At 42.1% G+C, this 15,122-nt stretch overlaps 1 protein-coding gene across 6 annotated transcripts in view; it reads left to right on the top strand.

Annotated features, from left to right (window-relative positions):
• Positions 1 to 15,122, top strand: part of COBL (cordon-bleu WH2 repeat protein) — a 271,535-nt gene that overhangs the window by 222,731 nt on the left and 33,682 nt on the right. For all 6 annotated transcript variants that reach the window (XM_058534817.1, XM_058534815.1, XM_058534814.1 and 3 more), the window contains one exon: positions 11,305 to 11,614. In XM_058534817.1, coding sequence (XP_058390800.1) covers positions 11,305 to 11,614 — 310 coding nt within the window. The remainder of the gene's footprint in view (positions 1 to 11,304; positions 11,615 to 15,122) is intronic.

Below are 15,122 nucleotides of genomic sequence, written 5' to 3'. Positions count from 1 at the left end.
CTTTTGACTCGTCTGCTCCAAAGGCGGGATAGATTTTGAGCCTGGATAACTGGGTGACCTTCTCCCACAGCTGAAACAGGGGAGGCTGTGGAAGGAAATTAGATATTCTAAGTTAAAAGTAAGTTGAAATGCCTTACATTTCCAGCAATATTGTGCATTAAAGGTCCTGAAAACACCTGCTACAAAGCATCTTGAGGTGCTGGATGTTATATAATGAACCTCATTTTAAATGGATAGCTGAGCTTGCAAGAGAGTCAATGAAGTTGTGCTGGCCTGAAAATGAGGAGGAAAACACATACTAGAAGAGCAAGGGAGAGCTCAGAGCCCTGGACTCTCAGGAAGAGGGGGGCCCATCTCAGTTATCCAGGGCCTGCTCCCTGGTGACCCTCAAAGGACTGCCCTCAATGAAAAGGAAGAGTGGCAAGAAGCAGCCACCAACACAGGGAGATGCCAGCAGAACAGAGTCAGAAAGTCACTCTCTAGGCCACTCTGTCAGAAGAGGGAAAAAATGTTATACTAGCCTAGATTCAACTGGAAAACTTAGTCTCTTGATGAACCCAGCCAGCCATGTTACAGAGGCACAGTGCAGGAGTTCTTTAGGTCTCCACGAGTGTAAAGATGGCCTGAATGCCAAGTCAGAAAGGATAGGCAGAAAGATATTTTTACACTAATCAACTGGAAATGTTAATATGTTTAGTAGATTTTATAAACGGTAAAACTTCAGAAACGATCAATAAGGAAATGAAAGGACAGATTGACCAAGAAGGAACTTTGTAATCTATGTAAAATGCTAATTATTTCATCAAGAATTTAAATCACACAATGTACCTGCCTGAGGAGGCCTTCCTTATTGGGTTGACACCCTGGACCCCAAATGTCACTGGTTTTCATGGTACACAAGCCCTGTGGTCCATGAGGTCAACACAGGGGGCACATAGACTTGCTTAGTGTGTGTTTTCTATGTAAGGGCAGGCGAGAGAATGATCTACTTCCTTTTCTTTCATATTACATAAAGGACCTGTTTTATTTGTAATTTAAATCACAGTGAATTTCAAAGGGGATTCAATGCAACTTTTTGTGTATATCAGTATTATTCAAATCTAGAAAAATCTAGAAAACAATACTTTTTATTTTAAATGATTTGAAATAATAAAAATATATTGTATATTGTATGTTATACAGTTATATATGTATATATCTTATACATTAAAATTATATTTTTAAAACCCTCATTTTCCTAAAGCAGTTAAAAAATAAATATCAAGAGAGCTTAGAGATATACGTGATGGAAAGAGGAGGGGAGGGGAGAATCCATGCAAAAGTCGTAATAAAGACTGACTTTGATTCTGACCTTCCTGGGTTCCAAGGCAAAATAGCGGGCAGCAGGGACAGTCGGTCAGATAGCAGGCATTCACTCAATCAAAAGGGGAAAAAAGGACCATCTAAATTTTAGGACAAATTAAAGTGGATACTTTTATAAAAGACATTGAGTACTATGATAGATAATGTCTCCTACAGCAGTTCTAGATGAGATGCAAAAATGTTCTTCATTTGGTCACTTTCATGACAACTTGAGATCAGTAGCAATGGCTATACAAACCCAAGCAAAAGAGAACACACATTTTGTTCTCTGGAGCTCTAATGATACCAGGACAGAACTCGGAAGAGACTAGCAGAGCAAGCGGACAATATGTTTCTTAGATTGCCTATCTCAAATGACCTTTGAGATGACTCACCTTTGCTTCACGCCAGACCTGAATTGTAGTCAGTTCAACATTGAGTCCCTTGGGCAACTTGGCAAGTCCCTGAATGTCAACTTTTCTGAGGTGTTGATTAAATACAATTCATGTGCTGCAATATACTAGAGAACCTGGAGACAGGGTTTCTCTTTTGATGGTGAGAACTAGAGCTATGTGCTTGCCAGCATAACCCACCATCCTACTCCCCACACTTTCTGCTCCCTTCAGAAGTGAGGCCCCAGAAATACGCATCAGAAAGGACTGAATGTTTTTTCTCAGAAATAGTTTAGAATATATTGAAATCCCCAGACAAGTGGAACCATGATTTATTCCACAGAACATGGAAGAAAATATTTTGGTTTAGAAAAGTTTAAATGTAGATATTCTCAGTAAGATTCATTTAACATTTTCTTGGTGAAAGAACCTTAATTTGACTCTCGGCTAAGACATGATTTTGTGTGATTTTGAATGGACTTGCCCCATTTATGGGCCTGGCAGAGTATATTTCTGCAACACATACAGTCAGGGATTGATGAAATAGTTTGTTGGCTGGGGCTTCTTTTATAATTTGCCAAATAGGAATAACGATATCCACACTGCAGGGGGAATGGGACTAAATAAGGAGGCAGGTAAATATTATCCACTTGAGCATTGCAAAATGTCAAAACCCAACTACCATTATGTGGTTTTTAAATATCAGTGTTGAACTGTACTATCTGATAGTAATTACCCATGGTCTAATATTTTAGGCTACTCTTAAAGCCATGAGATCAGCATGGGGGAGGAATCCTGTTTAGCTATTTGCTAAAAGAGGCACATGAAACACAATGCAGTTTCAAGATGGCTGAACTGAGTCAAAGGACCATTAACCAAAGTCAGCATTGTAGCTGCTGAGAGAAACTGGCCTCCCCACCTGAATGGAGTCCTCCCCAGAAAGCGACTTCCCTCTGCCCCGGGGAATTCTGTGCAGCCCAATCTGCTGTAAGGCTTTCTGTTCTATCCTAAGGAAACAGTGATGTTCACATGTGCAAAAGAAATCCACTCCCTACCCTTACTGACCCCTCATTTAAACACATGAAAACCAATCAAGAATCACTAAACATTTTTGTAATGCATGAAAGAGGGACGACAAACTGATCAGAGAAACTAACTCCAAGGAAGTAGAGTGAGTTTAGGAAACAGAACAGAACTTTAAAATAAATAGTTTGGGTCATTGCTTCAGAAAATTTTAATAGATTAGCAACATATATAAAACAAGAGCAGGCTATTATTGAAAAATAAATGAATAAAAGAACATCCAAAAATTCTTGGAAATTAAATGTCCATTCTTAGAGACATACACATTTAGAAATTTTGGTGAAATTTTTGATATCCACAGATAAAGAGGAAAATCTTCCTAGCTTCTAGGGTAAGACTATATATAGTTGGAAAGAATCATGCTGGTGTGTGGGTTCTGATCTGTGAGGCAGGATGCTGAAAAACGGTGGAGCTGAGAATACAGTCTCCAGGAGGAAGGATTTTGATCTGAATCTTACTTCAGTTTAGCTGTACTCATAGTCAAGGATTAAATGAAGACAACCTTCAGACACAAGAAAGCTTAGAGAGTAAACTAGATCCTAACCTAGATTATTCTGAAAATATAATTACTCAAATGTGTAATCCAAATAATGGAAAATAAATCTAGGAAGGGGAAACATATGATATGCAGCTGTCACGTTTAATAAAAATGTTTGTTAAAATAAAAGTTCACATAATGGAAACAACATAATGTAAAAAATATATATATTTATATTTTATATCTATAATCATATTATAATTTATATATTATATTTATAATTATATGTATATATTATATTAACTATGTTAATATTTAGATATATTTATAAATGTATTAATATATTTTATATTTATATTAAATATATTTTACATTATGATATTTAATATTATATACGTATATTTTGAAAAAATTAGGGCCATTTAGACATTTATTAGACAAGACTCTTTAGTTCCAAGAGACAGAAACATGTCTTGAACTAGTTAAGAAAAATGGTTTTTTGCAGGGGAGTGGGTGGCTCACATAACTAGGAATTCCAAGAGATGAATTCTTATGATCGTGGCTGAGTGCACCAGCCCAAGCACTGTGTTCCTCTCCATCCCATGGACAAGCTGTCTCCACGTGCTACTCCAAATGGCTGCCATTTATCCAGACTCCCCCTCTGCATTGGTTCCAGCCCCATGAGACCGCTTTCCCAGTAGCTCTGGCAGGAAGGTCAGGAGACAGGCCCTGATTGATCCAGCTTAGGACATGTGCCCATCTTTGGACCTATCGTTGTGTCCATGGTTCAGATTGGCCAGGCTGTGGTTCGTCTTATGCCCACCCTCTGCCAGGGGCAGTTCGGGGCACATGTTGAGACTTAAGTTAGCTGCAGGAAGGAGGAATTCTTTTAGCACAAACAGGGAGGGAGGGAGTGCTGGAGGACAACAGCAGCAGCTGTTTCCTATATATATCTGTAAAAGAAAGTACTTGGAACACAGCCTTGTTTTACAGTGGTAAAAACTGGGATTTTCTCTGCCCAGAGTCTCTAATAGGCACGTGAGGATTCTGGGATCAGAGTTATACTTCAGGCTTTGGAGAAAGGTGGGTTGATTGATACCAAGACGACATTACTTGGCTCTTAAGAGACTCTAGGTCTATTTTAGATCCATAAACTCTTTCAAAGTCTTCATTATCCTGCCTTCTTGAAAAAATAATATAGATATATATATAGAGAGAGAGAGAGAGAGAAAGAATGCTGTATACTGAACTGACTGTACTGGCATCTTCATTATGCAGTATTTTTGAGGGGCCCCGGTCTATGGGACTTTTGGACAAGAACACTATCATAAAATATTAAACAGTGCCCATCCAGCTACAGAGGCTGTCATTTGAAGAGGAATGAATACGTAAACCTGAGGAGACGACCTGAGGAATCACTGCGAGGAGAAGAGGGCAGCCGGGATGGGGCCAGCAGTCAGGACAGAAGCCTGTGCTGCCGGTCACAGAGGGCCTCTTGAAGGCTGAGCTAAACCCAAGCTCTCCACCCCTGCTCCTGAACATTTGCACACGTGTGTGCACACACACAGATGTGATCACATACACCATACGAGACACTATGGAGTCCACCCACTCGACAATATCTGACGTTTCCTGTTCAGCCTCGTGTTTCTGTCATTTTGACCATTCTTTGATCTGACTGTCCTTCTCCACCTGCCAAAACCATTCTTGTGCCAAGACCCGTTCAGCGGTCACTTTCCCACCTCCTCTAGTTAGAAGAAATGACCCCACTTCTGTTTTCCTGTGGCCTTCTCCGTGTGCTCCCCACCCCAGCTCTTACACTGACTGAACTGTATTGTGTATGTTGGCGGGTTTGAGCTGGGGCACGCATTCTCCTAGGAGAACACCAAGACTTGCCAAGGGAATCCATTTCCAGATGTTGTACCTCCATAGGTATTCGTTGCTAAAACTGAGGTGCCTGAAAACTCACCTGTGGGCAGCATCAGTGCTAGTGCCCCCCCAACTCCATGTTTAGGAAGGCCCTTCTCCTCCCTCACAAAAGACAGGCGTAGCTCTCAGCTAGGAGGAATCTCACTAGGATGCAGTTCCCTGACATGGACAGACCTTATTCCTGATGCCTGACAAAAGGACAAATGGAATTCCTGGCATAGTGTTGAGCAGGTAAATAAATCAAATGACTTGGCAGCAAATCCTTTTGAATATCAGGTGGCTTCCAAGTTTTCTTTCCAACCAAATTGACAAATAATCTAACTGAGTTGTCAGTTAATAGATCATTAAACATAAATTTTGTGACAGATCAATTAAGTGATACATAACAGAGGAAAAGTTTCAAAAACTGAGTGGAGTGATGCCATTATAACAAAACTCTTAATTCACCTCTACTTACCGTTGTGAACAAGGCTTCCTGGTGCTTAATATTGCTAAGAAGGAAAACCATGAGCTGCATTTATGCCAAAACCTGCCTCATTTTAGCAACATGCAGTCCAGTCATTTTTAAGGAAGTAATTGAAAAAACTTCATCCAGCTCATTATGAGATGCATCTCCAGTGACATTTTACCTTTTTATTTAACAAATGTCTAAATTTCTAAAATATTTATGCATTTTTATTGGCTATTTCCTATTATTTATCACAATGATAACTACTGGGTATAGAAAAAAAAAACGCTACCATGTTATGGTGAGAGGAAATAAAAGTTAAATTTTAATTTATATACTTATTTTATACAAAGAAGTTTGATCAATACAAGAACTCTCAAGCATAAAGTACACTCAATAAGGATGAGATCCTGTGGGGTGGTAGAAAGGAAACAAGTCCCAGAAAGAAGAGCATGCTTTAAAACTTGGCCTGTTGAAAGGAGAACTTGCTCACTCCTGTTTTTTTGTGTGTGTGTTGGGGGGGAAGATCAGCCCTGAGCTAACATCCTTGCCAATCCTCCTCTTTTTTTTTTGCTGAGGAAGACTGGCCCTGAGCTAACATCTATTGCCAATCCTTCTCCTTTTTTTGCCCTTTTTCTCCCCAAAGCCCCAGTAGATAGTTGTATGTCATAGTTGCACATCCTTCTTAGTTGCTGTATGTGGGACGCCGTATGTCGGTGCGCACCCGGGATCCGAACCTGGGCCGCCGGCAGTGGAGCACGCGCACTTAACCACTACGCCATGGAGCCGGCCCCTGCTTGCTCCTTTTTATGCGGAGAGGTCTGGGCATCCAAATACCATCATATTCTGATTCCTTTGGTTACATTTTTTTAAAATGATGAAACAGGTTTATTTTTAAAGTGTTAATATTTACAACACAGTAGATATTGTATCTGGTGCAACTAACTGAACTCGTGTTGGAAATTTTCAGATGTCAATTAAAAATGTAAGGGGGTACGTGGTTGTTCAGAATTATTTGCGGGTGTATATGAAAAAGTTATTGACACACATCCTGTCAGTTTGCAGCACCAGTTCAGGAGCACTTTACCAGTAGCTCCTTATCTCTCCTTTTATTCCCAGTGCCTGGAACGTAGGGAACTAAATCAAGGTAGGTTGAGATGAAGGATGAGCATCGCCTGTTGGCTGGGAATGGCCTCATAGCCTCAGTGTGGGATGAGGAAGTATTTTGTCTTTCTTTGAGACATTTTCTGTGGGCTGTATCAACATGGTGAAACTGACTCTTGAGAAATCTCCTTTTGTCATGACCAGCAAATAAACGATATCATAGGATACAACATCTTGCATTTGCATTTAATAAAGTAACAAAAAAAATGAATCCATTACAAAAGTACTTGGAAGATATTTGTATTTAGCACTTTGAAATTTTGGGAAGGAGACTTTGTAAAAGAAAAACTCAGGGGAACTAGTACTGAACTGAAAATGATTATGTTCAACTTGAGGGATTAGTAGCCTTAAGTTAGCATTTTCTTTTTTATACTTGAGCTAGAGAATTTTCCAAAGCTCTCATTTAGATATAATGGCATTTGAACCATGGGATTATATAATTTATTGGAGGACAATGGAAGGGTTAGTATTCCTCACTTAGGCTCTGTGGCTATTCATTTGGAAGAGACTTTAATCATGAATTTATAGTAGGCTTCTGCCAAAGAAAAATTAAGTATGTTTTTCACATTTGCAAAAATCCTGCAATAATAACTTTTTAGTTCAAAAAGCTTGTTCACATCTTAAGAGAAGAGCAAATTGCCAGTGCCTTAATTAATTCAAAAATAATGACTCACACTTGTAGGGCCAACAGAAAATAGCAGAAAAGATAAAGGCAGTGTGGTATTCCTTTTAAGATTCATAATTAGTCACCAGTCAATTGACAAAAGAATGTTTACATCCTATATTTTGACTTAGAATTTCAAAAAATGGTAGAATTCTAGGTAGAAGGGATTCTAGAGCTGATAATTTCACCTTACTTTACAGAAAGGGGAAGGATTGTTCCAAGTTCAGAGCAGACCTTGGAGCAGATTGTGGGATTCATCTCTTCCTTTCAGTCCCTCTCCTGCTGCCCCTGGATTTCAGGCTGGTGTCCCTCAACCACTGGCTTCATGGAGACCCTCAAGGGCTATAGTGAGGTTAGGAGGCAGGTACACAGAAGGATCCAGAGGACAGGACCTGGGCCTCTAATCTCATGACAGCCAAAGCAGCTTCAAGTTTTCCTTTTATGTTTTGGACTTCTGTTTAGAATTGGTAAAGAAAAGAAAAGTCTCCTGCACCATTATCTCATTCAGAAATTGTCAAAACATGTTATAGCTCCTGGGGTTATAATAGGAACCAGCCAAAAGGAGAAAAGATAATAAGTGGAGGTGGAAGCAGGGTGAATGAGATGGGGATGTGTGATTCCAAGCAAAGGATTCTCAGCCTGACAGAGCTGACTGCAGAAAGAAATGAAAACTGACTACCAACCAGGTTGGGAGCCTCGCAGGAATATTTGTTCCTATCTCCTTTGACAGCTCCCCCAGAAGAGTTTCCAGGAGTTGTCCACACATGTCTTGGCTTGCAGCACCCCCGCCCTGCATTCTGAGCTGGGTGCAGGCATCCCTCCATCCTTTCTCCTGTCCTCCCTGGCCCTCACCCACCGCCTGTTGCTGATGGCGTTGCCCTCGAGTTCCTTGTCCCTCGGGCATTGCAGTTGTCCTGCCCCTTCCTGTGTGACCGCCCTCACTACACTCAGGTTAGCTCTGTGAGAGCAGCCCTCCCTACCTGCTCCTGCCCAGCGCTGGCTCCCTGGCCCCTGCTGCAGGTGCGGGGTGGGCCCTCGCTGAACACCTGTCACATGGGTTTGAGGACGGTGTAACCTGGGCCCTATGGAAGGTTATCCATGAGAAATGGAGGACTCTCCTGGACAAGAGGGGAGCTCTGGTAATAGCACTCTTCATTGTACATTTTCAAAATGGTTTAACACGTACACACTGAATACAGACTTCTCACACCTTGTTGACTTAGGGTTTGCAGTTGGCTTAATTTAGAGCAGTGACTCTCAAATTCTTGTTTTTACCTCAAAATTTCTGAGGGATATAAAGCAAGCCCAGAGAAGCATTCTTGATCTTATACCTGGATAGAAAGGGAGTGGGGGTGGGTGGGCTTGGAGTGCCCCCTCCACCATTGATGCATTCTGAGTTCCCAGCACATGTGTGAGCCAGGAAAACCTGGTCGCCACAGGTGGTCCTAATGTCTCCACTGGGGGCCAGGTGAGAGTTCTACTTTGGGGAGCAGATCTCTCGAGGTTACTTCACACTTATTGACACCTGCTGGAGTGATGAGAGAGGGAGCAGGGCTCAACCAAGCACTTATTTAGTACCTACCGTGTGCTGACACCTCCCTCTGACCAGCCAGCCCCACTCTACCTATACAAACACACCTAGAGTTGGCATTACATATGGCATTGGGGGTCCTTGTGTACGTGTCTGTCCCCTCATGAACTGAGTCTCCAGAGAGCCGAGACTCTTGGACTGGAAATCTGTGTCCTCAGGTCCAGTCACAGGGCCCTTCCATCCTGGCACCCACCCAGCAGTGGAGGCATGCCATGGGCATTGCACTGTGGACTGGCATCACATTCAGTCCTTGCCGCAGTCCAGACGAAACTGAGACAGAGGGCACGGTCCAGACACCTGCCCCAGGCAGTCAGCCAGCTGCTCTGCTAGAATTTGAATCCAGGCCTCTGTGACCTGAAACCTGCATGCTTTTTCGCTGTGTCCTGCTGTTTATATACTACATAGGCAGAAGGAAAAGTGTTAGTTTGATTGACCTACTTGTTCAGTGACAGTGACAAAAGGGAAGGCAGGAAACGGGTCTGGCGCAGCTGCCTGGGCTGCTGTTGCCGGCTGTGCAGTGGAGCAGCGCTGAGTGGAGTCGGCAGTCGGGTGTGGCTCCGTGGAATGACATCTGAGGGCCGAGGCCCAGGCTGCGTGGACAGAGCCGCGGCGACCGTCCAAGGTGTGACAGCTTATCAGCAAACCATTAGCAGAAAAGGTTTCGGTTGTATTAATCCGTAGGCACTGTTTCTTCTCCGTATTTGCCCTCTAATTAAGAGTCTTGCAACAAAAGCCGGAAAGAAAGCTAGAAGAACGAGGTCATTGTTTGAAAGCATTCACTGCATTCAGATACATTGCCTTGTGCATTTACGCTTCTCGAAACAATTCCTCCTTTGTGTTCTGTTCTTTACTTGGGAGCTCCTTTGTGAAATGTCTGTTTTTCTTACATTTTGGTTCTTTTGTTGAGTTTATTTGAGCTTGGAACCCCATATAAACCAACACCTGAAGGAAATTGCTCCTTGGTGCTCTCTTGGTTTTGTTAATTCTATGTTGCTAGTCTGCTGTCCAGTTACAATGACAGCGATGTTGAGTGTGATGACGCTGTCACTTGACTCTCAGTGCATGATCATGCGGAGTGTGTACTCGGCGTGTCCATGGTGTTTACTCATTTTAGGCATTTATTCATTTATTGAAGGAATGATTTTAAAACAAAGTACACTGAAACTACAACACAACACAGACCTTATTTCCTGGGCCACCGTGAACAGGGCTTACATCATGTGTCCTGCCTGAGGTGTCTTAAAGTTTAAAACCTATTTCTCCATTAAATTTAAAATAAAACAACTCTGGTATCCAGCTGGCTCAGAGTTGTGTGCTCCTGTCCTCCCCGCTTAGCACAGTGAGAAGTTTCTTCTCCACGCGTAGGGCTCTCCATGGTCTTAGAAAACCCAGAAGTTCAGTGAGAGAGAAACAGTAATCTCACTCTACTTAGTGGTAATGTATCTCCAGGAAGCTGGATGCCTGTGCCTGATGGCTGCAGTGTCCCCATCATTAACTTTGAGTGTGATGGCACTCAGGCCTTGAGAGCAAGTCGCAGCTCTGTGCGTGTCACTGCTGCTGCCGCAGAAAAGCACATTTAGTGCTCGGGGGCCAGGTGACCTCAACCAAGGATACTTTTGTTGTGATTCTTAATTTTACCTGAAGGTTCTCTTCCAAGATCATCTCTTATTTAAACCAAAACGTACTGTCTCATGTATAAAAATGAAGGAAGAGCCAGATGCTGACGAAGAGTGTCATTAATATTTTAGGCTGAATTTCAGATCTTCCTATGGAATATTTGTCAGAAGTTCCCGAGTAGTATTATTTATTTCTAAGTTTGCGTATATTTTTAAAACCCCTATTTTTTAAAGGAACTCAGTTAAAAACTACTTCAGTTAAACCAAAGATCAGACTAGAAACAACTGCATTCACTATGTCATTAGTCTGAATTTTTAAAAGTGTTTGCCCATAGGCACATACTGGATAAAAATTCAAAAGGCTGATTCATAATACGCTGACTTTTGAGGAAGAATTTTGCTCTCAATCACACATATGCATACGGCTCCATCCAAGTTACCGCGTTTCTGGAGGCAGCTGTTGTGTTTGACTGGATCCCCCTTTGTTCCTACACCTCAAATTCCACATTTCAAGGGAGTCAGGCAGTTGGTTTTGCTCTTGTCCGGCAGTGTAGGAACTAAAGCGTTGGCTGACCTGTCCTTGCCGTGTTTTGTCCAGTGAGCCTGCCCCTGGGGCCCAGCAGTCCCCGCAGCGTGGACGGGGTCCCACCAGTGCTGCCAGACGCCGAGGAGACTGTTTCTGTCAGCAGCTGTTTTGCGTCTGAGGACACAACTGAGGACTCAGGAGTGATGAGTTCCCCCTCAGACATCATCTCTCTGGATTTCCAACATGACAGCATGAAGTTCAAAGATAAGTGGGCCACAGACCAGGAAGACTGCAGTGACCAGGACCTAGCTGGAACCCCAGAACTGGGTCCCCAGAAGAGCCCCTCGGGGGAGAGGAACGTCTCTGGGAACTGGCAGCCAAGGTGAGTCACGAGACAGCTGGAAAGGGAGGTCCCATCCTAGTCTCGAAGGAGGGAAGTCTTTTGTCATGGTGACCCAACAGATATTCATGAAGAGTCTACCCTATGCAAGGCGCCCTCCACAGAAGTCACCACGCCCTGATGTGGGGGTTTGTTGTCCACAATCATGTCTTCATGCTCTTTCTAGATATGCAGGTGTTTATAAATAATACATAATATTGTCTTGTTTTTACCCTTTATGTAAATGGTACCATACTCTTAGTATACTTTTTCACTCAGCATCATGTTTTCAAGATTTATCTATGATAATACATGTTATTAGTTTATTTATCCATTTTTTAAATTAATGGACACTTTGGTTGTTCAGGCTTTTCACCACTGGAAAAAATGAGCAAGTTATACAGATGTCTCTATTTACACACAGAGAGTTTTCTAGAAGAAAAATTATTAGACCTTCAAAAAAACTCATCCTCAACTTTATGGAATATTGACAAATTGCTCTCCAAGATGATTGTCTGGTGTAACGCCCCCCAGTGGTCTATAATGGCTTGTCATGCCACATCTATACCCATCTCTGGAATTAGTAGACTTCTTAAGTTTTGCTAGTCATACAGGTGTCAAATGGCATATGATGTGCCTTTAATTTACAGTTCTCTGGTTAGAGGATGAGCATCTTGCCATATGTGTATTATCAATTTGATTTTCCTCTTCTACAAATTGCCTTTTCATAAACTTTTCCCTTTTTAAACTTTGGGATGTTACATCTTAAAAAATTATTCATTTCTCTTTTGTCAGTTATTGGCACACGGAGAGTCTCTAAGTCTGTGGCTTAAATTTAACTTTGTTTTCTTTTGTTGTATAAAAATTGCTTTTTAATTTTAATATTGTTGAATCCATCCTTTCTCTTCCAAATGTATATGATTTCTGCATATTTAAGAGACCCTTACCATACCCTGAGGGACTAAAGATTGTCTGAATTTCCTGTAAAAGTTTAGTATTATTTTCTCACATTTAGGCTTCTCACCTACTTGGGGTTTATTTTTGAGTGTGGTGTGAAGAAGGAACCTGTTTTTCCCACTGACTCCTAGTTCTGTTGTGGTCCTCCATCAGGTTTCTGTGTATGCACTGGTCTGTTTCCACACTCTTTTCAATAGGACTGGTCTATTTGTCCATCTCTGCACCAGCACCACCCTGTCATAATTCCTTTCTTCATTCTTATATAGAAAGGCAGGTTAGTTTTCTGGAGCCCATCAATTTTTTTTTCACCTTTTATGTAATTTTAAGCACCAGTTACACAATGGTGACATTAGTAGAAATGGGAACATTAATACAAATAGAGTAGAATGATAAAAAAAATAATTCATAAGTCTATCACCAAAATGAATGAATTCTTTTGTACTTTTCACATTTTGTTCCTGCTTTGTCCATATGAACACACAAATCTTTATCTGATTGATCTAATTGTAGTGTCCATAGTATTTTTATTTTATTTGTTTTTACCTAACAGTTTATCACAAGCATTTCCCCATGTTGTTATAAACACTCTCTTATAAAGTGTAGCTCCTCAATCTTAAGGACAATTCCAATGCCAAGTTCACATTTCATTAGGCAGGAAATTAGAGGCTGGCTATTGGTCCGTTTCTGCTCCACCCCACACAAGATGAGTTTAGCTGAGGTTGGCCTATGCCGTTAGCATCTATGAGAGCAGAGAAACATTACAGCATTTCCTTCCTAGTCTATATGACATAAAGAAAAATGGCTTTCTACAGTAATCTCCAGGTGTGTTCTGTTGGTTTGCGCGCAGATCTACACCGAGCACTACAGCTGAAAGTAATCAGACGTTTTAACTCTGTGCCCCCAGGAAAGCTGGTGTAGGAGTCCTAGTTTGCTTTGCTGGTGTTGGCCCCTGATGTAAAATCTTGCTGATTTCTATCCAGATACGAGAGTTGGTGTTGTCTGTGGCCACAGCCAGGATAATCAGGGAGTCTTTGGAACCTCATGCTTCATCCAAACCGGGAGCAGGGCATGTTTTTCTCCCCTCATCCCTGAGGTACCACTGAGTCTGAGAGGAGCATAGTGGGGAGCGGGGCTCTGGAACCGGCAGGCCCACCTGTGGGATCCTACCACTACTAACTAGTTGCTTGGCTTTTAAGAGTCGACCTAACATTGCCAAACCTTATATTTTGCTCATGCATGCACAGATAGTCCTACCTACCTGTCAGAGGGGTGGTGAGCCCATGAATCCTGGTGCGCATGGCAGGGTACATGTTGTATAGCTGTGAAGTAGGATCCATTCTCAAAAGTACTCCTGTTAGTGTAGAAAACAGAGCACTATGAATTTTCGTGGCAGGTCACCTGCCTTCTCTGGGCTTTGGTCAGCTCGGCAGTCAAGTGAGGATGAAGATGACCTCTGAGCCCATCAGCCCTGTCTATGTTCTTCCAGTATTTGCCCCAGAGTTGGGATCAACTCTCTGCCCGTGATTTTTCGTGGAATGAACTTCGTTTTTTTTTTACAGGAGTTGTCTCTACTAACAAATTAGACATCCTCAGAGACTTCAGTGTGATACATCACATGCTAATGTCAAATGCATGGTTTTCAATACAGTTCAGGCTTACTTATGAGCAGTGCCTAGGATAAAGCTGGAGTTGCAAATTCAGAGGCCACAAAAGCAGTAGAAAGCACAAATTTTCTCTAAAGAGCAGCCGTGCTCCCTCCGTGCAACTGTTTCCCTGAGGGATTACAGTCCATTGTGGCTGGTGTTTGAAGAGAAGCCAGAAATCTAGATTTTTATGTGAGGTCTTCCAAATTTTAAACGTTGGCAACCAATTCAAACATTCAGAGCCAAACTAAACACATCTGCATGCCAGGTATGGCCTATTTCCAGATGTGCCCTCTACTGAGGATTGAAGGCGCCTGGCCTTCCTCCTCTGCTCACTGATTTTCCAACTTTAGAATATAATTGCAGTTACTCAGGTATTTCCTGTGATATATCTCTTGAAAAATATCTCTTCACAAATAAATTTGGGAAGTCATTATATCTTCTTCTTAGTGAAATATTAAAGTCTCTTACAAATTCTATAGCAAAGAAACCTGTTTAAATTTTCCCCTCTGTACTGACTCTTAGCGTCCTTTAGAATGATGCTCCGTTGAGCACTCTTTGGGAAATGCTGTTCTATGTCCTCACTCTTCCACACCGTCATGCTTAAAGCATTTACAAATACACATCTCAGTTACATGGATATAGAGACTGCTCCTCTCTTGATGAATATCGTGCATTCCAGTGATGTGCTCTGTGGTCCTGTCCTCAGCAAAAGGCATTGAGAGCCTGCACAGCAAAAAGGCGGTGAAGGCCAGAAGGGGCAGGATGAGGTTGGGCCAGACTGCAGGGGCTGACCAGAGATCAAGTCTGCCAAACTCAGGGGAGCCACAGTGGAGCAGGCCAATTTCAGGTGTCCAGACTGGCCAGTGGTCAACTTCAGGGAGATGAGACCCTGTGTTGGGGTTGGCAGC

Source organism: Diceros bicornis, chromosome 41 (assembly GCF_020826845.1).
Source record: "Diceros bicornis minor isolate mBicDic1 chromosome 41, mDicBic1.mat.cur, whole genome shotgun sequence".
Classification (NCBI taxonomy): domain Eukaryota; kingdom Metazoa; phylum Chordata; class Mammalia; order Perissodactyla; family Rhinocerotidae; genus Diceros; species Diceros bicornis.
Note: the sequence above shows the minus strand (reverse complement) of the source record. Positions and strands in the feature narration are given on the sequence as shown.